The sequence below is a fragment of the Erpetoichthys calabaricus genome, chromosome 3 (genome assembly GCF_900747795.2).
Source record: "Erpetoichthys calabaricus chromosome 3, fErpCal1.3, whole genome shotgun sequence".
Classification (NCBI taxonomy): Eukaryota; Metazoa; Chordata; class Cladistia; order Polypteriformes; family Polypteridae; genus Erpetoichthys; species Erpetoichthys calabaricus.
Window position 1 is genome coordinate 268,580,205 of NC_041396.2, and position 22,078 is coordinate 268,602,282.

General features: G+C 37.6%; 1 protein-coding gene and 3 non-coding genes across 5 annotated transcripts; 1 reads left to right on the forward strand and 3 right to left on the reverse strand.

Moving 5' to 3' along the window:
* Positions 1-3,586: 3,586 nt before the first annotated feature.
* LOC114648911 (PWWP domain-containing DNA repair factor 3A-like) lies at positions 3,587-6,092 on the forward strand. Of its 2 annotated transcripts, XM_051925258.1 has the most exons (5): positions 3,587-4,102; positions 4,545-4,710; positions 4,819-5,019; positions 5,102-5,190; positions 5,516-6,092. In XM_051925258.1, the coding sequence occupies exons 1-5, from the start codon at positions 4,005-4,007 to the stop codon at positions 5,577-5,579; spliced, it is 618 nt and encodes a 205-aa protein (XP_051781218.1). In that variant the 5' UTR covers positions 3,587-4,004; the 3' UTR covers positions 5,580-6,092. The 2 variants fall into 2 exon arrangements, with proteins under 2 accessions (XP_051781218.1, XP_051781217.1); XM_051925257.1 differs by lacking the exon at positions 3,587-4,102 and having other exon boundaries at positions 4,109-4,710.
* Positions 6,093-17,503: 11,411 nt separating this feature from the next.
* trnar-ucu (transfer RNA arginine (anticodon UCU)) lies at positions 17,504-17,596 on the reverse strand. The gene is made up of 2 exons: positions 17,560-17,596; positions 17,504-17,539 (listed from the first exon to the last, which is right to left on the reverse strand). It is a non-coding gene; the product is annotated as a tRNA-Arg (tRNA).
* A 398-nt stretch (positions 17,597-17,994) lies between these two features.
* trnat-agu (transfer RNA threonine (anticodon AGU)) lies at positions 17,995-18,068 on the reverse strand. Its single transcript has one exon. It is a non-coding gene; the product is annotated as a tRNA-Thr (tRNA).
* Positions 18,069-18,832: 764 nt separating this feature from the next.
* trnaw-cca (transfer RNA tryptophan (anticodon CCA)) lies at positions 18,833-18,904 on the reverse strand. The gene has a single exon. It is a non-coding gene; the product is annotated as a tRNA-Trp (tRNA).
* Positions 18,905-22,078: the final 3,174 nt, after the last annotated feature.

The following is a 22,078-nucleotide window of genomic DNA, read 5'->3' on the forward strand; positions in this document are numbered from 1 at the left end:
TACAGGGCGTGGCCACACCCGTCACACATGATGCACAAAGGGTAATGCCTGGGCACCATGCAACTCTGTGTGGAGCTGTGTGAAGGTTTTTACAGTGGCTGTAGTGCCAGTTCTGCCATCAACCCCTTGCAGGTTTGGATGTAGGTTAACATCATACCCAGATGCAAGCAATTGTGGGTAAGGGTCTTGTACAAGTACCCAAAGAAGTGTTCCGACGGTTGCGAGATTCAAACCAGTGACCGCCAGCAAATCCTTACCACCAGAGCCACCACTCCACTTAAGAAGAGACAGGCATGCATTTTAAATTCAGAAGTGTTTGAGATTGAAAAGATCTACAAATATACAACTCTTTCACTCATTTGCTGGTGATTTCAACAAAATTAATAAACTAAAACCATTTGTAGGTCACACATTACACAACACAGTTAACACACGTAGTTAAATCTTATACATCAGTGGTCTCCCCAGAAATTTTTTCCAGCCAGGTGGCATGAAAAAGTAGCCAGGAGGGGCGGGACAGGGAAATATGGTGGTGGGTAAAATTAAATGTGCACTATTTTTATTAGTTAATTATTATTAATTATTTTCCAATGCTCAATATGACTTCCTTTTTTAAGGTTTGATTTACACTTGTGCCAGAATATTTTTTATTAAATTTAAGAAGTATCCAATTCAGGATCCTGCAACCCTAACAAAAATTTTAAATAACAATTGTTATGACATAAACCAAGAGGCATAAGTATTGTCACTGTTGGGAAGAAAAGTGAAAACAATGAAAAAAATTTTAAAATATTCTTCAAAGCCAACTTGCATATGCAGATGGTGTCTTCAGTTAAATATCTATTCTTCTTTTCTTCCTAGAAAAGGAACAACCTATTTCTTTACAGTGTTCCAACAGCTCTTCAACCAAACGTTGTATGTGGCAACTCATTTTTTGCCAACCAATACATGGATCTTAAAGCTCCCACAAAGGCATCTCTCTGTAAGTTATTTAACACAGATACAGATCTTTCCATTTGACTGATTCCAGTTTGCTCTAGTACACACTTTCCTAAAAGGTCAGCAGAAGACTCAATGTGCGTTTTACTTTTTTCATGGTCCAGCAAGCTTTCTTTTCAAATTCTTGTGCATGGCACATTTACCCAAGGTAATTCCCTCCTTGGGGGATGTTCGTTTGAATATTTCATGCACTATGAGCACCACATACCATTTTCGTTGACCATTAGCCAATCAAAATCTTTAAACCATTGTTTGGTTATGCCGGATAAGCGGTGCTTAGATTTATCAATTGGCAAAGTGTGTGCTGAAGAGATTTTTCCTGATGCTTCTGCAATATTTTTGTTTGAAATTGCCACATGTGGAGTTGACGCTGCACCTTTATTAGTTTGTTGCGTCTCTTTTCTGAAATAACTGAGCAGTGTTGTTTTCTGAACACTTTTTTTGCTCATGTTGGTAAAACGTTTGGAAAAAATTAAAAGTTCCTATAATAAGACTTTTGAGTGGGAAAGTGAGAGCCTGTTGGAAATTCAATGCACACTTGCACTATGGCAGGGCAAGATATGAACAAAAAGGGAATGGCAGATGAGTCACTTTAACAAAACTACGGAAGCGTATTAGGGCCACGGTGAAAAAAAAAATACGGGTGCATTGAAGAAAAAAACTGTACGTTGAGAATAAAATCGACATGTTGACTTTATTCTCGCCGTTTATGTCGAGATTAAAGTCAACATTTCCACTTTATTCTCAGTTTATTTTGTCATTAAAGTAGAATGTCGTAAACTAAACTTCATCTTAAAATCAATGTTTAATTTACTAGATTTTCTCAAACCCCGTCATAAGGTAGTGTAATGAATTAAATGCTTTGTGTTAAGTGTTCCCCCACCGAGTTGTTAATCACAACGCACTTCTTAAACGGACTTCCTCTTGCACTGAGGAGGCACCGGGAGGGATACATTCACTTCATGATATCTGCTCTCTGAACAATTACAATGCTAAGATAAATACTTGATATAATTTTCATGATGAAATGCATTAAAGCATGTATTAAACATGCACGGTAGTGTGACAGTAGTGCTGCTCCCTCGCAGTAAGGGGTCCCAAGGTGTACGTTCAATTTAGAGAACTTTATGGTAGGTGTGACGAGGCTCCAAAAACTGGATGTATGAATGGGTATCGCACAGCTTTAACTTAAATATTGTGTAAATGTTGTGTTTGTGATCTGGTGGTCGGAGACACGAACACAGAATTCAATGGATGTTCTTCTGAGCGGGCTTTCTTTATTGCATGCGTGCTGTCTCTGTCTAACGTACCAAAACCCCAATTCTTATCCTTCCTTTTTCTTTCTCCATATAACCAATCACCACACGATAACACAAAGCATTTCATGTGCTACATAATTTATGACGGGGTTTAGGAAAATCTAGTAAATTAAATATTCACTTTAAGATGAAGTTTAGTTTACGATGTTCTACTTTAAAGACAAACTACGAGAATAAAGTCAACATGTCGAGTTTAATATCGAGATAAACGGCGAGAATAAAGTGGAAATGTCAACTTTATTCTTGACATAGCAGCACTACACAGACTGCACTGACACTGAGAACACAGACTCACTTCCTGACGCCCTTTTTCTGATATCTGACAGGCTGAGAAGGGTATTGCTGCAGACGGGAGACATTATGGGCGGATCTGAAGGCGGGATAACTGTAAATGGCAGTGGATAGTATTGGCTAATTCAGAATTTCAACGAATGAGATTGTTGTTAAAGTATGACAATCAAAAACTCACTCAACGTTTGAAGTTGTCTATCAAGTGTAACTTCCACCAATCACAGTTAGTGATCCCTACCGCTTTGAGGTTCCGCCTCATAGAGTTTCTTTTGAAATAGCCTTGCGCTGTACTAAGCAACGAAACTCTGTTAAAGAAAAGAAAACAAAGACGAAGCAGAAGCGAAGAAACTCTATTAGACCAAAGAAGAAGCGGCGAAACGAATTGTTTGTTATCTCTGACAATGGAAGTAAGTTTGCTTCTAAATTAAAACGTATGACATTTGCAATTGCTAAGTTTTCTTCATGTTTTTCAAATAACTTTTTGTTTCTTTGTTGTGATTGTACGTTTGTATAAATATTAATATATATTGTATTCACGTTTGTATTAATAATCATTTTCGCTGTAGTAATTGATGCATATTCAGTGCTTGAAGTGGTCCGGCACTCAGCGGTGCCGGCAAATGTTCAAACGCCGAAAAGCAAGTTTCACGGGCAACATTCACCCATACCCACCCCCTCTCCGTGCTCAGTGGAATGCTAGTAGATCACCGCCAGTAGTTTGGTTGCCTATTAACTCTGTGCATATTTACATTTGTGAGATGTTCGATTAAAACGCTGTAATGTTATTTTACATTTTTTTAAACAGGATCATATCACGATCAAAAATACCACAGACATTCCGTCCGTACTTCAATCTTCAGATGTGTTTTTGTGCCCTTTCTGTCATCCGCGACTGTATTCTTCACGCTCGTATATACGAGCAAATGAACACTTGCGAGATCACCGCAGAACAGCAGTTTCCAAAGGAGGTACGTGTATCCCACTTTTCCCATTAACTCAGGCTGAGTATGGGTGGTAAATATTCAGTGTTTCCTTTTTGTTTTGTTAACAATTTATCCCATAATTTTATGTGGCCATCTCCTATGGTCTGGTTTAGTGGGTGCCAAATGACCTGTGCCTTGTTAGAATAATTTACAGATATTGGTACTTGTTCTGAGTGTACCATTGCTGAGTGCTGGTGCGGGTACCCTGCTTTTGGAGATGCTCCTTTTTGGGATGCTTGGACAATCAAAGGTGACACCTCACATCCAACCAGGGGAAAACAGTTTAAATAAGCTTGGAATTTTACATTTTTTAATGTCTAAATAAGTTCATATAGTGTTACTTTAAATACACCAGTGTGTGTTTTGGTGTATACAGGTAAACTTTTACTGGCACTCTTTTTTTTTCTGTTAAATGAATAACATCAATATTTTAATGTCTAAAAGTCAGGACCAAGAAGATCATGGCAGCAGTGAACTCGTTGAGGAATATACTGATACAGCCACACAAAGGTATTAATGTAGAACTTAGTCTACCACTGTGGTTTGATACTTGGTTCAACTTGAGTAAAAACCTTAAAATTGAACATGGTATGAAGGCTTGTCATAAGCCTTTTGACCCATTGTCACATGGGGAGTGTTAGATTGGTTATTTTGATGGTTAGAATAAAAATATCTTCAAAGCTCTTCTGTGACTTGCATATTACTTTAGCCAGTGTCCGGACTGGTGCAATCATAATACTCTGAAGTAATGGATGTATTCAGAAAAGCTATTGAGATCACATCCAACAGGAGTTTTTGTAGTGATTCACAGAGTAATCCTCACAGTTTCAACAGTATTCCAATGTGTCCACTTTTCCGAGAAAACACAACTGTTCAGACCAAAACCAGACAGCTTGCATAAGACAAATACTACATGTGACAGTCTGATGCATTTATTTGTGTGTGTCCACAGTGTAGGAGAGCAGGCTGGCTGTGTGGCTGCAGTAGGGCAGCTGACTGAAGAACAAGTGGCTCAGGTTTTTGCAGCTGCAGAGATCAGCAGGGCCTACATGAGGACTCAACATGAAAAGCTGTTAGAGTTCATAATAAAGGATCATGGAGCAGATGATCACTTGCTGGTAACTTAGTTCAGATGACAAGTAAAACTTTGGTATTGTTATCTATCTGGCAGCAAAGAGCTATGATGACTTTATAGTGCCAAACACTTGTATTTTCTTGTCCTACAGGCTGTTGTATCTCGTACGGTATCGTCCAAATGGTTAAAAAATTATGGAAATCCTAAAGGTCACCGGGTAATGACTTATATAGAAGATGAGGAGCTGATAGATGGCCTCTACAACTTCTTGGATGAAGTGGTGTCAAGAGCTGTAGGCACTTTTGAGAGGATTGACAGAGGTCGCATCATTCTGGATGTGCTGATGCCAGAGGTTAATTAGCCTTCAGTAAATCTCTAATGAGTACAGAAAGTGTCTATGAGTAACATCCTCTCTTTTTCTGTGTTTTTGATAGGCTCTTATTAAAGCTATACAAACAGTTGAGAGGATTTCTCTGCCAGAGGCAGAAAATCTGTTCATGGATGGACCAGTATACAGTGAGTGGTACGTCATGTGGAAAATAAACAGTCCTTTCTTTTTCTTTTCAGCGCCATTATTCTGTTAAACAGAATGCCCTATAGTTGTTGTGAATTTAGACAAGAATGTAAACTAAATATATATAAATGTGAATATATATGTTTAAAGTGACATTTAAACTATACATTTTTAGTATTGGTAAAATTACATTTAGAAGTATGCCATATGTAGCATTTATTCTAAACTGTACAAGGTCAAGAATTGCGGTTTCAAATGACAAATGAAGAAGTGTTTCTGGTTGGTATGATTAGAATTTGTTCATTGTGTGGTTGTTTTTGTTTTGTTTTTTTAGTGAGAGGGAAGAGTTTGACAAACTTGTTTTGCAACAGTTGGATGCACAAGGAAAGCACCACTGAGGCATTTAAACTCGAGATTACATCTCAACCCTACTCAAATAAATGTGTCTCTTTCTTTACTTCTCTTTTGCCTTTTTTATTTCTGTGTGTTAAAATGACTGTGCATAATAAAGTTGTATATATTTAATGTAACTATTGATGTAAATAATAAAGGACACTTTCTGTTATTGTTAAAGATTGTTGATTAAGTTCTGTATATTTGAAATTGCATGTCTGTTTTTAGACAATTGATGTCATCTGGATTTTTTCTTTAATTGTTATAACTGCTTTGTACAGTTGTTATGCATTTTACATTGTTGTTTTATTTATATATAATATATAGAAGCGGGCATGCTGTTGTTTTAATACTTCAGTATATTCCTTGATCAGTCTGTTTGTTAAATTTAATCTTTGTGCATTCTTTCTTTCAATTCAACTGACCAATCATTATTGGTAATTGTAAATATTTCTTGAAATTGTTGCACAATTTATATTGAATAATTATTAATAAAATCTTGTTTTTGGTAGTGATAATACTGAGTGTTCTATTTAAGTGGTGCTGGTCCAATCACCCTGTGGTGGGTTGGCACCCTGCCTAGGATTGGTTCCTGCCTTGTGCCCTGTGTTGGCTGGGATTGGCTCCAGCAGACCCCCGTGACCCTGTGTTCGGATTCAGTGGGTTGGAAAATGGATGGATGGTCCAATCACCTTGCGTATTAACACTGTTAGAACTGATAGATATGACCAGAGCCTCCACTTGTATCCACATGGTTACAAATGGTGTGCACTTTGCTAGTAATCCCACAAGATAAAACAGCTTGGAAACTGAGCATCCTGATCAAGGCTTTGCTGTTCACTTACAAACATACTCTAGAATAATATGGTTCTTACTTATCTTTTATTAGGAGTCACATTTTCAATAACACTTGCATTTTTAACTTAAAATACAGGTTTTACATATGGGAACAAAATTAAAAGAAAAGGATTGTATACGCCTGATAAATAGTAAAAACTTTTGAAGCTCAGTATTCTAAAACCATGACTCACAGCTAGGACCTTGTTGTTCTAAGGTCTTGACATTATATATATAGATATAGATATATTTATCTATATCTTCTCAAAAAGTGAAAGGAACCCTTTGTAATGAGAGTACAGCATCAAGTCAGTGACACTTGTGGGCTGTTAATCTGGTCAGTTAAGTAGCAGTGGGGCTTGTTCATCAGTTTCAGCTGCTTTTCGGCACTGGGGGGGGGGGGGGGGGGGGCAACAATGAGATGACCCAAAAAACAGGAATGAATGGTTTAACAGGTGGAGGAAGGCCACTGACATTTTTCCCTCCTCATCTGTTTTGTCACTTATTTTGCATTTGGCTACGGTCAGTGTCACTACTGGTGGCATGAGGCCATACCTGGACCCTACAGAGCTGGCACAGGTAGTCCAACTTCTCCAGGATGGCACATCAACATGTGCCATTGCCAGAAGGTTTGCCGTGTCTCCCAGCACAGTCTCAAGGGCATGGAGGAGATTCCAGGAGACAGGCAAGCAGTTATTTCAGGAGAGCTGGGCAGGGCCCCTCGTAGAAGGTCCTTAACCCATCAGCAGGACTCACCAGTTTCTGCTCCTTTGGCCAAGGAGGAACAGGATGAGCACTGCCAGAGCTTATAAAATGACCACCAGCAGGCAGGCCACTGGTGTGAATGTCTCTGACCAAACAATCACAAACAGACTTGAGGAGGGTGGCCTGAAGGTGGCCCGACGTCCTCTAGTGAGCACCAGGGAGCTCGACTGGCATTTGCCATAGAATACCAGAATTGACAGGTCTACCACTGGTGGGCACCCTGTGCTTTTCACAGATGAGAGCAGGTTCACCCTGAGCACATGTGACAGATATGAAAGGGTCTGGAGAAGCCATGGAGAACGTTATTCTGCCTGTGGTGTAGTTCAGCATAACCGGTTTGGTGGTGGGTCAGTGATGATCTATGGAGGCATATCCATGGAGGGACACACAGACCTCTACAGACTAGACAACAGTGGGCACCTTGACTGTCATTAGGTATCTGGATGAAATCCTTGGACCCTATGCTGGTGCAGTGGCTCCTGGGTTCCTCCTGGTGCACCACAACGGCCGGCCTCATGTGGTCAAAGAATGAAGGAATTGATCCCATTGACTGCCCCAAGAACACCTCTGGGTGGGACATTATGTTTCAGTCCATCCGATGCCACCAGGTTGCGCCTCAGACTGTCCAGGAGCTCAGTGATGCCCTGGTCCAGATCTGGGAGGAGATCCCCCAGGGACACCATCCTCCATCTCATTAGCAGCATGCCCCCCTCCCCCCCCCCCCCCCCCCCCCCCCCCCAATAGTCAGGCATGCACACAAGCACATGGGGGGCAAACAAATTACTGAGTGCTATTTGGAGTTGCTGCAATGACATTTTTGGCAAAATGGACTCGCCTGCCTGTCGCATCGTTTTTTCCTTTTGATTTTCGGGGTGTCTTTGAATTCAGCCCTCTGTAGGTTCATCATTTTAATTTCCAACAAACGATGTGCCATCCTTTTGTTCCTAACACATCAGTCCATAGCAGTAGAGACAGCCAGCAAGATTTTTTTCCCCATTAAGATCTCATGTGCTTTCAAAGTGTTCCTTTAATTTTTTTTATATACTATATATATATAATACATACTATTGAAAACTACATTGATGTAAACCAGATTTTCAGTATAAACCAATGAGAAACGACAATATAAAAATGCCTTACCAGAAATATCATTTCCAAAATAAATTTCCAGCTGTTCAGATTGAATTATTTAATGGCTATGACTTGACAGACTCAGTGCAGTGTGTGCCAGTTAAGTGGAGTCATTTACAGCTGTACAGGTTGTTATGTCAGGGCCATACTGGAGTATACAGACTCGGTGTGCTCTTAATATGCTGTTTGCTTGGATACTCATATAGGATTACGTCCAGCTCAAATATCTGTCATCTCTATCTTGTTACCAGTCGTGATGCTGATGCACATCAGTGCCTGCTGTACAGTTGGACTCCTGACCTCGTCCAATCTCAGAGACCCTAAAGACAGGCTGATGTGTTCAGCACACCACTAGGACCTGAAGGAGTCAAATGGAGGATAAATGAGATATGAACAAACATCTGTCATGTTTTAATCTCTAAATGTAACTTTTGCATAAGTAATATGTATTATAATAAACACATATTTGATGATCTTAAAGAGGTATTTAAAATCCCAAAAGTAATAAAGGTCCAATTAAGTCAAATAATTGAATACCCTGATTAACAGGTGCACAGTCACAAAAACTGCAAAATAATTAGTCTTTTGAAGGTATAATATTTGCTCTTCACAGATCGTTTAACATAGTAAACTTCATTGTAAAAATAATAATTGAAAGGTGACTATTAGCACTATGACAACTGTGTTTCTTACATTTAACATTGATAACATAGAGACAGCCAATGGATTCTTTAAAGTCACAATTTTATTGCCAGCTTTCTTAACGTTTTATATTCCTTGATACCTGAACGTGAGAGTGTCAAGTATGTGATTTGTAATAATCTGTAATCATAATACAGCTAAAAAACAAACTTAAATACGTGATTCACAGGCAAGAAACTCACTAGAGCTGCTGGTATATTGAGAACAGACATGAAGACTTGAATATTTGACTGACATCAGCAAACAAAGAACAGATGGTGATCTGCAGGAAAGAAGGGGCTACAATGGAATATTAGGAACTCTGATAGTTTATTCAACGTTTAAAATTGTAATACGTTCATAGCCTTTAAGGTCTTTAAGGTGAACCGTTAAATGTAGGCGGCTATTTCATTTGAACATTCGAGTAAACACCAACAAACATTTGTTTTAATCTGACTGACTTAATCAAGTAGAGCCCACACTTAAGTCCACGTCAATCCATTAAAATTAGGCGGACACAAATTTGTATTGTTATGTTCATTTAAATTTTCTTCAGACGTTGTTCAGTAACGATAAATATCTCATATGCAAACTTTTATTATTATTTTTTCAGAACCGCTACTTCATACATGACTGTGGTAAAAATACACTACAGTTTTAATAATGCACTCGACAAAGTGCTATAGTGTAAGATATTGACACTAGTAGACTATCGTCGGAGAGGTATTTTATGAATATACACTCCGTCTCTTACAGTCACTTTATCTTGACCGTCCACCTTTAGAAATTATCTTACACGTCCACCTTTAGAAATTACACCCACCTTTCTTTTTACGTATCCAAAAGGCAATTGGCTAAAGTGGCCGATGAATGACAACTAACACCGATTGGGGATTTGTTGAATAAAACGGTGATTGACCGCGACGTTTAAATTTGCGATTGGCTGATCAGTGCCTAACGTGTTCAAATTTAATATATGATTGGCTAAAGTCGAAAATAATATTAACGCCCATTTTACTCCGGTTTGCAGCAATATCTACTTGGGACAGGCTGGTTCCACGAGTCTTTTTTTTACTTTATCAGTCCTCCTCTCGCCAACCCACCTCCACATCCTCTTTGCTTGTGAAGTACCGCTCCGCTCCCGCTATTAGCATGTACAGTCTCCTCTCGCCTGCCCACCTCTCCATACTCCTTGCTACTGTAATTAAACTGCTCCGCCCCTGCTATTACCATGTACACCCCCCACTCGAAAGCCCACCTCCCCATACTCTTTGCTTGTGAACTCCGCTCCGCCTCGTCCCCGCTATTAGCACCGAGTGATCGGTAACATCCCGTCCCGCGCCTCTCCCCTCGCAGATTGCGATCATATAACATATTTGCTCGTCCCTTGCCATCTCTGCAAATCATTAGATCTGCGGCTGTCATCTCACAATGTCATGCGAGATGACAGCCGGGCGCTCAATTAAATAAAAGAAGCTAGGGAGAACACTGTACATCCCTACTAAACACAGATGGATGTTAATTTGCCTTTGAGTGAACGGCCTCTTTACATAAAAGTGAAAGGGATTTTAAAAGTTTTTATTTGTGTGTTACAGGACATGGTATGGATGACGCCCGCATCACCTGGGCCACTTCTCTGTGTAAGAAAGTTGTCACTTGTTTTGTTTTGCCAGTTGTTACATGTTTAGTTATTTGCACAAAGTTGTAGATGTTTGCAAAGGACTACACACAGCAGGAAGTGTTTTGGTAAAGAAAGAACTCTCTACTTCAGTGGAAACCCACTTTTTAAAGAGCAAGTCAGCCTTTTCTTATTTTTGCATTGTATCTTTTCTGCTTACATTTTCTTAATTGCACAGCTGTGAGTCTTTTGTTATGCAGGAAAAGAACATTTTTTGATTTTATTCAAGAAGCATTATTATTATTTAATATATGCCGATAGTTTATTTTTTAGCCATTTCTCATGTACATCTACAGCTGTATATAAAATAAAAGTGACTGTGACATTTGAAACATGTGGTTTTGACTCAGACTTGTCTTTTTGCTATTACTTTATGGTAAGAAAAAATATCGAGATATATATTGTATATCACCATTCAGCTAAAAGATATCGAAATATGATTTTTGGTCCATATCGCCCAGCCCTATTCCCACAAAAATAAATTGGAAACCAAGAAGGCGTCAGAGCTAATAAATGAAATTACCAGAATAGATCAAGAATATGCCAGATCTCCAAATGTGGCACTTTAAAGGAAAAGACAGATTTTGCAATCAGAATTTAACCTCTTGACAACAAAAGAAACGGAACAGCTCATTTTTAAATTAAGATATCAATACTATGAAAACGGAGACAAGGCTAATAAGATCTTAAACTACAAATCCACAAGCAGGAATTTTGCAACACAATTAACAGAAATTACCAACATAGATGGAGATGAAATCATTGACCATAAAAATATAACCCACACATTTAGGGAGTACTGTAAGTCCTTATATATTAACCAGATTAAAGATGATAAGACACAATCTAATTAGTTTTTTGATGCATTACAAACCCGAGTGAGACACACTTTGTGCAGATGAACTGGAAAAACCACACTGACACTCTCAGAATTACTGCATGCTATAAACTCACTCCAATGTGGGAAAGCAGTAGACCTTGATTGTTACCCAGTGGAATTTTATAAACAATTTTCAAATAAGTTAGCTCCACTACTACTAGCAACATTTATAGAAACTATTGACAACAAAATTGTACCTTGGACATTTCGCCAAGCATTAATTATAGTTTTTCTAGAAGGATTGAGAAAGTGTTTCCCTCTGTAATTTCACAAGGCCAAACCGGATTTATTAATGTCAGACACTTAAATTCTACTCTTCGACATTTGTTTAATGTAATATACTCACACATAAAATCTAATACACCAGAGATCTTATTATTTTTGGACGCACAAAAAGCATTTGACATGGTTAAATAGGACTACATATTCACCACATTGCAGAAACTTGGGTTTGGACCAAATGTGCATGGATCAAACTACTCTATACATGTCCATAACCCTCTGTTTGTATTAACAACATTATTTCATAGTAGAACGTGATACTCGACAAGGATGCTCCCTATCACCACTGCTCTTAGAAATCGCCATTGAGCCATTCACTTTCAAAATGTATCTGAGATATAGACGACTCCCTGAGAAGAACCTGAACAGAAAATATCACTGTATGTAGATGATATGGTACTGTATATATCAGACCCACAAACTATCGTACCAGCCCTCAATTCACTAGCAAAATTTCAAAAGATATCTGGACTCAAAATTAATTTGAATAAAAGTGTGCTTTTTCCAGTTAACTCTCTAGCACACAATATTAAACTGGACACTTTCCCATTTATTTTAGCAGATCAGTTCAAACACCTAGAGGTAAGCATTAAAAGGTAATATAAAGATCTTTTTCAACAAAATTGTGCTATCTGTATGTAAAAAATTAAACAAGATGTTAACAGATAATCTACCCTCCATCTCACATTAGCAGGGAGAATTCAATACGGTCAAGATTGACATCCTTCACAAGCTTCTATTTCTATTTCAGAGCATCACCATATACATTAGCAAATTGTACTTTAAGAAATTAGTTTCAATTATATCCTAATTTATTTGGAATTCAAAACATCCATGCATGCAAAGGGTGACTCTACAACAACCTAAAGCAGAAGGGGGAATGAAATTACCTAACTTTCAATTTTATTACTGGGAAGCAAATATACAATCTATAAAGACCCGGACACTGACACAAATTGATGAATATCCACAAGTGTGGCCTGCAACAGAAATAATATTTTTATAACTTCTTTATACACCCTGCTTTGTACCTCCGTAAATATAAACTATCATCAATACACTAATTGTCCATCACTCTCACAGAATATGGATCCAATGCAGGAAGCATTTTAAGACAGAGAAGCTGTCATCTGTTGCACCTTTATATGATAATCACCTTTTTCTACCCTCTCAAACCTACAGTATTTAATGTTTAGAAAACATCCGGGATTAAAATACTTAAAGAGATCTGTATATAGATATTGTCTTTGCATGTTATTAACAATTATATTTCAAATGTATCTTCCCATCAACACAATTTTTCCACTACTTTCAAATAAGAAACTTCACTAAAAACCCATTTCAACCTCACAGGTGGCGCAGTGGTAGTGTTGCTGCTTTGCAGTAAGGAGACTGTGGAAGATTGTGGGTTCGCTTCCCGGTTCCTCCCTGTGTGGAGAGTGCTTTGAGTACTGAGAAAAGCGCTATATAAATGTAATGAATTATTTATTTATTATTATTATTAAAAAGAACATATCCAATTTTCTTCAGCTACCACCCATTTCTGTAACTGAGGCAGTTCTGATCACTCTTGAAGACACAGACAGAATCTCAACAATATATAAAAACTTCTTAAAGACTCTTCCTTTCAAAGATCCTACGGTATATTGGGGAAAGGATCATTCACTTGATATCTCTGAAAAAGAATGGAAGGCAGCCATGCATAGAACACATTCCAGCTCCATATGCTTAAAGCATTCAATCACCCACATTAAAATCTTTAATCACGCACATTTATTTCATTAGAATTATCTTAAATATGTCCAGTGCAAGATTCAACATGTGAACTTTGCAATTTAGCTCAAGCCTCACTGGGCCACATGTTTTGATTGTGCACCAAGTTAACATCATTTTGGATAAAAATCGTTCAGTGCCTATCGGACAACCTTGGTGTCACAATCACTCCTAACCCATTAACATCCATGTTTGGTGGACTCCAGGAAGGGCTTAAAGTGGAGAAGAACAAATTGATAGACTTATCTTGCTCAACTGGAAGAATTCCAGCCCGCCTGTTCAAAGTCAGTGGATAACTGATGTTCAGTACTATTCAAAATTCGAAAAAATTAAATTCTCACTTAGAGGATCTGTTAATTTTTTTTTTTTTTAATATGACAAGATCTAATTAGTCAAATCTTAGAATAAGCACTTATACTGTATTGGTGAAAAAGAAAATTCTACTTTTTTATTTTTTTAAAGATTTGCTCATGTTGTAGTCTCTCCTCTCTTTCATTTTAGTGGGGATTGAATTATGATTTGTTAAGTTTGACATGATTGTATGGAATGTGTTTTCTGTAAATAATATAAATAAAAATGGAAAGAAAAAAATCACTGCATAAAATTCCTAAGGACTGGAGACTAGCAAATGTTTTCCCATTACATAAAAAGGGTAATTAGGCTGATCCAAGTACCTGTAAGGTCAGTAAGCTTAACATGCATTACTAGTATATAATGGAAGCTGTTGTGAAGCAAAAGATGTGAAAAGAACTGGTGCATTAGTAAACAGCATCAGTTTAGTTAGGAGAGACAGTATTTCACTAAAATGCTGGACTTCTATAAGGAAACAACAAAGCATACGATCAGAGGGGTGCATATTATATTATTAATTTGTATTGCAAAAAGTGTTTGATAAAATCCCATTGGCAGATTAATGTACAGTTTTGGTCCCCATATTGAAAAAAATAACTACTGCAGAAAATACAGAGAAGAGCATCTCAAGTTAAATCTAGGAAAGCTAAGTATGAGGTATGAGGACAGACTAAAAGAGTTTAACCTTTTCAGCTCATGAAAACAACACCTTCAACACCATCCAACCTCTGCTCCTCAAGGACAAGCTGGCAGAGATGGGAGTAGATTCATACCTGGTGGCATGGATCGTGGACTATCTTAAAGACAGACCTCAGTATGTGCGTCTCGGGAACTGCAGGTCTGACATTGTGGTCAGCAACACAGGAGCGCCGCAGGGGACTGTACTTTCTCCAGTCCTGTTCAGCCTATATACATCGGACTTCCAATACAACTCGGAGTCCTGCCACGTGCAAAAGTTCGCTGATGACACTGCTATCGTGGGCTGCATCAGGAGTGGGCAGGAGGAGGAGTATAGGGACCTAATCAAGGACTTTGTTAAATGGTGAGACTCAAACCACCTACACCTGAACACCAGCAAAACAAAGGAGGTAGTGGTGGATTTTAGGAGGCCCAGGCCCCTCTGGATCATCAGAGGTGACTGTGTACAGAGGATGCAGACCTATAAATACCTGGGAGTGCAGCTGGATGATAAATTGGACTGGACTGGCAATACTGATGCTCTGTGTAAGAAAGGACAGAGCCAACTATACTTCCTTCGAAGGCTGGCGTCTTTCAACATCTACAATAAGATGCTGCAGATGTTCTATCAGACGGTTGTGGCGAGTGCCCTCTTCTATGCGGTGGTGTGCTGGGGAGGCAGCATAAAGAAGAAGGACGCCTCACGCCTGGACAAACTGGTGAGGAAGGCAGGCTCTGTTGTAGGCATGGAGCTGGACAGTTTGACATCCGTGGCAGAGCGACGGGCGCTCAGCAGGCTCCTGTCAATCATGGAGAATCCACTGCATCCACTAAACAGTATCATCTCCAGACAGAGGAGCAGCTTCAGCGACCGACTGCTGTCACTTTCCTGTTCCACTGACAGACTGAGGAGATCGTTCCTCCCCCGCACTATGCGACTCTTCAATTCCACCTGGGGGGGGGGGGTAAATGTTAACATGATTCAAAGTTATTGTCTGTCTGTATACTCGCATTGTTATCACTCTTTAATTTAATATTGTTTTTTATTAGTATGCTGCTGCTGGAGTATGTGAATTTCCCCTTGGGATTAATAAAGTATCTATCTATCTATCTATCTATCTATCTATCTATCTATCTATCTATCTATCTATCTATCTATCTATCTAACAGAGATTACAAATTTAGACAAGTACAACTTTAGAAGACTGTGGTATTCAGAATTATGAAGGGAATTTGCACAGGGGATCTCTTCTCTTATTATAGAACAAATTTCTCCACAATAACACAGGATCACAGGTGGAAACTTGTTAAGAGTTAGTTTTCCACAAATGTTTAAAAGTTTTCTTCACATAGAGAATCACAAACCCATGAAATACTTACCAAGTGATGTAGCAGATTATAGTACTTCAGGGATTTTCAAAACTTCATGGAAGTTTGTAGAAATTATGTACATTTGTTTGGCTGAATAGCCTATTATCGTCAATATTAAATGTTCTAATGTTCTATATAACAATTGGGCTGAAATTTCCAAAGAGACCTGGAGCAGTGTGGCAGTAGCACTATCACCTGCACAAATACAATGTCCACATAGACAGTAATTACTTAGCTGAAAGTTTAAAATTAACACTCCAATTCATAACTGCCATTAATGTTCTATATATTTTTTTGTTCCTACATGTACTATCATGATAACTGTGTTATCCATAATAGTATGCATTTTTTTAATCATGGTTCCGGAGTGTGGTAATGTGTTTCATGTTAATTAGTACAATTTGTAATAATGGAATTAGCATTCCACTGCACTCTGTGTGACTGACAATAATGAACCTATAAACCCAATAATGGCCATATATATATATATATATATATATATATATATATATATATATATATATATATATATATATGCATTACCTTTTGCGCTCAAATTGCAAAGAACAAGAAAGTACTCGGTCATACATAATAACCAAGGGGAATGTTAAAGCAGTTTGAATGCAATGGAATTTTAGGAAACTGGATGGAATGTGAAAACGGACATATTAAAATCATACAAAAAAAAGTAAGTACGGGAACATGCCAGACGAGTGACAAAATACGAACAAGCACAGCTATGAGGCAGCGGCAGATGAGAAAGAGTATTTGTTACAAACAAACTGAATAGCGAGTACAAAATAAATAAAATGAGAACGAGAGACAAACGTTCTCTTTCAAGTGAGATCTGAATGTTGTTAGTTATTATAAGACAACAAACTGTCATTCTATAAACGTCTGAGAATGCATTTCTATACCCATCGCCTCCTTGACGACTTTCCAGAGAAGCGGATGAGGGACTTAGGGGCCAAGCGTCAAAAGATCTCCAGTATCTCTGCCAAAAACTTCATTACGCGTCTGCAATTGCGGAGATTGGAATTCAAAACTTTACTCATAATGTTCGTAAAATCCTTGTGTCCCGGATAGTCATTCTCAAAATGTTTCGCAAGAGGGCGCTTTCTTACATGTCTGAGACAAAGAATGACTTTATGCCCCAACCCCTAACTTGTTGAGTATGTCTGTGTTTTCCGCAAACTTTCATGAATATATAGATTTGTAACTGCAGGAAACTTCGACAGCTCAATCACATTTCTGTGTAATACAGGCTTCTCGGTAGTTTACTGAAGACCCATAAGTAATATGCTCCGAAATAAATTTTCCTCGTAAATCGACCCCACGATCAACCTAACGTACTACGTGCTGTCTAACACAGCGGGTAAGTGTTTTGATAGCCAGCGCTGTTCCGCTTGAAGGCTCTCGATAGCCACACAGGCGTCAGTGGAAACAGTGCAGTACTAGAAGTCTGGAGGGTAAAGTGTTAAAATACGGTGATAAACAAAACTCGACTCTGGTGGGACTCGAACCCACAACCTTTGAATGCCTTAACTGCCATTCAGTCTAGAAGTCCAATGCGCTATCCATTGCGCCACAGAGCCGCCCGAAAAATGAGTTACCTAGGGCGGTTTAAGCCGTGCTATTTAAAAATTATTCTTTATAAGATATAAAGTGGAATTGAGTGAAACTTTGTGCCAGTACACAGATATGTATATTAGTCTATTAATAAAAATATAAAAGAAATATATACCATGATAAACTGCGTATCATGTAAAATAATATTAACGTCGAAGAAATCGCAAAATACAATAAAATGGAGAGTTAGGCAACTGCCATAAGTTTCACTTTTGCTAGAAATTACTACCTGTCTGAATATTATATGTAATGTTATGGAAATTATTAATGTTTAACATTTACTAGAGTGCTGATTTAATGCTTGACGTATGCGGGTTACTGTTGTGTTACTGGGGAAGAAAAACAAAAAAAACAAAAAAAAAAAAGGCACCGCTGGGATTCGAACCCAGGATCTCCTGTTTACTAGACAGGCGCTTTAACCAACTAAGCCACGGCGCCGCCCGATGGGTAAAACACAACAGCAATTCTACATAATGGAATTAGCTATTAATTGTTTATTCGTACGTTTAAACAATTTTTATTACTATGTATTAACGAACATACTCTGATTACAAAACCCCGAAGTGCAAGCAGAACAAGTATCGCGATGAATACTCCATTATTCTAAATACCTCTTGATATTTATTCAACTTTGATGTAATCAGATTATCCAAATTGTACAAGGCCGCGTAATTTGACTCCATTTGAGTTCTCTAGAATATGGGCGAAGGCATTCGTTTAACTCGCAGCCGCTTGTCAACTACATTTTATCAAGCAAAGCACGTAGGAACAATATAAACAAATAATGAATAGTTTTAACGTGAAAAAAACTTTTAATTGCATATACGCGATTTAGTTTTACGGTAATATAATAATTTCCAGAAAATAATTTATGGTCAATGTTTTTCTGAGCGGGGTGATGGGCATTCACCGGTACGGTTTTGTAGAAACTAAAAAAATTAGTGTAGCATACTGGTGAAGAAGATAGATAAGGATGAGACTAAAAACGTCACAAAGTGAATTTTGTGGGAATTCATTTAATAACAACGATCAGATTACAAAACGACTCAAACTGGTTTCGAGAAATACTATATTTTCTTAAATATACTTTCCGCAGCACATAAATTAAAGCAGTATTTAACTATAATATTAACAACAGCAATGTTACAGTTGATAACCTGGAAATCAATATTGATTTACCAAAAAAAAAACAAAAAACACTTTGACCCCGACGTGATTTGAACACGCAGCCTTCTGATCTGGAGTCAGACGCGCTACCGTTGCGCCACGAGGTCTTCGGCCAAACATCGCTGATTTTGTTATATTCAAATGCGACAAGCACGATTATATATTACTAGAAGCTAGCAAATGATCGAAGGTACTCCACGACGTACAAACCAAGTAAATTCAAAATTAAACTTAAACAATATACATATAAAACGTATTATTTCACTTTTCCACTGCGACTTAAAACATGCACATGACAGGCGTATTCGCTCATTTTTGTAAGTGCTTGTAAGCAATTCTAGGCTACACGCGGTTCTATTTTGACTGTTTTCTACGTAGTATTATGCCAAAGTGGCAGGCACAGAAGTGCAAAAATTCATAATCACGTGCAGGGGTACCTTATCTGTGAATGTATAACCACACAAAACATTTGTGGTTACAGTAATATAAGTCCCGAGCACAAAGTATGCGTCAAATGGCACGCGTTCCGAAATGCTTGCCAGGCAGTAAATTACCAATCCAGTAATCTAATTTACACAAACATACCCTTGACTTTTGGAAAAACTGCTTTTAAGCATAATTTAACATCCTCACTCAGCTCTTATCTGAAACAACCAATACAATTTGTCTGGGAATAGACCTCAAATGCAACAACTTTCACATCTGGAATGCTATTCTCATATCCAATGCCAGATTAAGACCACCATGGGCCCCACCCTGTCAAAACTCAAAAGGCTCCCTTCACCTCACTCCTTCCATCAAAGACACATATATCTAAAACTTTATATCAGATCAACTTCATCTTTCTTTTTTGCTCATTAGTGCATTACAATGAATGTACCAACAAATGAATGCAACATCATATCTAAAGGAAATTAACTTTATCATTATTATTAATATTATTATTGTAATAATAATAATAAAAACACTTTATATAGCACCTTTACAAAGCTCAAGGCACTTAAAACAAAATTATACAAATAGTTTCTGCATAGAACAATAAATAAACACAGGATATATAAAAGCATTAAACAGAATAAAATAATAAATCAGAGTATAATATTAAATTCAATCAATTGCATACATGAACTATGCATACAATAAAAGAAAATGAAAGAAGTGCAAAAAGTGCAAGGTTAAAGCGTGTTTTAAAGAAAAGTGCTGTTAACAGGGTAGAAATAGCAGTGAACATGTGTGCGCCAGAAGCCCCTCACTCTGATAATGCAGTCAACAAACATCCATTAAACTTTTTTAAAAGGCTTGTGCAAATTTGTAAATAAAGGCGACATGTAACAGAGCATTATGTGTTCTAACCCTAACCCTTTGTTCAGCTTGTCCTCCTCATTGTTGTTCATATCTATGTCAGTGTTGTCAGAGTGAGCATAGCTGCTAGAAGCAATGACATTAGTTGTGTCCTTACTATCTGTAAAGTCAGTCTCCTTAGTCTCAACTGCAGTATTTATGGCTTGTTGAAATCATCATTCACTTTTTTTTTTATAGTTTTCTGCTAAACAGCATCTTCTTTTCGCTGCACCACTTGGCTCTCGTTCTGAATAACCATTCATTTTGTCTTTTTTCTATTTCACAACTTGGTAACATATCAAATGTTAAGATTTCATAAAAGTGACCTGTTAGATCCCTGCTCTGGTTGTGTCCTACGCAACCCACATTTTTCTTTTAAAACCTTTTTATTTAGGTCTGATTGGACAGGTTTATAACTGTTAGGATCGAGGAGGGGTAGGAATTGGTGCTGGGCAGTGATTTGCTGTGAGTGTCAGTAATATGCAATAAGCCTGTACTTTTCTTGTTAATAGGAATGTTTTCTTGCATATGCCAAGGCCCTTTTTGCAAGCAGGGCCCCAGGGTGGTCACCCAAGTCACCCTGACGGTAGATCCATCTATGATAATATATTGGATAACTGTATTTCCAATGCCCCCAATAAGGTACACAAATTGTAAAATGGCCTGATCTATGCCATATACATTTTTTTCTACCAAATAAGGTTAAAGAATTCCACTACAAAGTCATAAATAAATTTTACCGCACTAATTAATTAATATTAACATATCCCTAAGTGTTGTTTCTGTACGAAAGAAGATTAATCTCTTTTACACCTTTATTTATGTGTCTGTATACAGAAAATATAGTTGACATGCTTTACTAACTTGGTAAATATATATATAATTCTAAATTTCAGAATGTTAGACATTTTATTGCACATTTCTGTTAAATAAATTTTTATTTTTTTTAATGTTTCTATACTACAGGTATGCTTAATAGATAAATTGTATTACTAACTCACTGTAAAATATTATACAATAAAGGGGTGCTAAAAAAACTGGCAGTTGCACAGTATTTCTTTTGCACTAGCTTTTTTTCTGTTTTATAACATGTTTTTAATATTTCAGAAACAAAAAGAAAAAAGTTGCTGTTACCTCTTCCTTCATTACCATCCAAGTACATAATTTTAAGGTTCCATTATCTACCTGTCTCTCTCTCTCTCTCTCTCTCTCTCTATATATATATATATATATATATATATAAATATCTATATACATATATCTATATATCTATATCTATATCTATATATATATATATAAAAATGGAATGGGTGGGTCGTCGGGTGGGCCTTTTTTTCATTCCGTCGTTTTTTCGACGTTTTGAAAATGTAGAATGATTATTTGATTTTTTTGTTTTTATTTGATCGTGTCTATGTAGCCGCCGTCGTAATAAAGTATCGCTAAAATCGTCATTTATCGTAATTTATTTTTGACGTATAACGTCGCCGTCGTCGAGGTCAGTGATACCACTGCAAAAAATCTGCTTACGGTTGAAAGACACGCCCTACTCACTGGACAGTTAAAAACACCAATCAAACTAACGATGACATCAAGTATTACCCAATCAAAAGTAGGAAAGGAGGCATCTTCATAAAATGCGTGTGGGATGATTTGCATGAGACGCTGCTTTAAAAAAAAAATTATAAAAAAAATACGGGATAAATCCCGTCCAGTATTATTTCAAAACGGGACGCGCAATTTCATTCTCAAACGCGGCACGATTCCGTATTTTAAAGGACGGGTGGCAACCCTACAGTGCCAGGTAACCACCCATACAATCACATTGTGATTCAGACTAGGAATGCAATGAATGTAATTACCCCGATCTACATACAAGGCGAAAGTCTTGCAACATTCAAAGATGATGGTTTGGGATAAGTACACCATACAACATAAAAGAG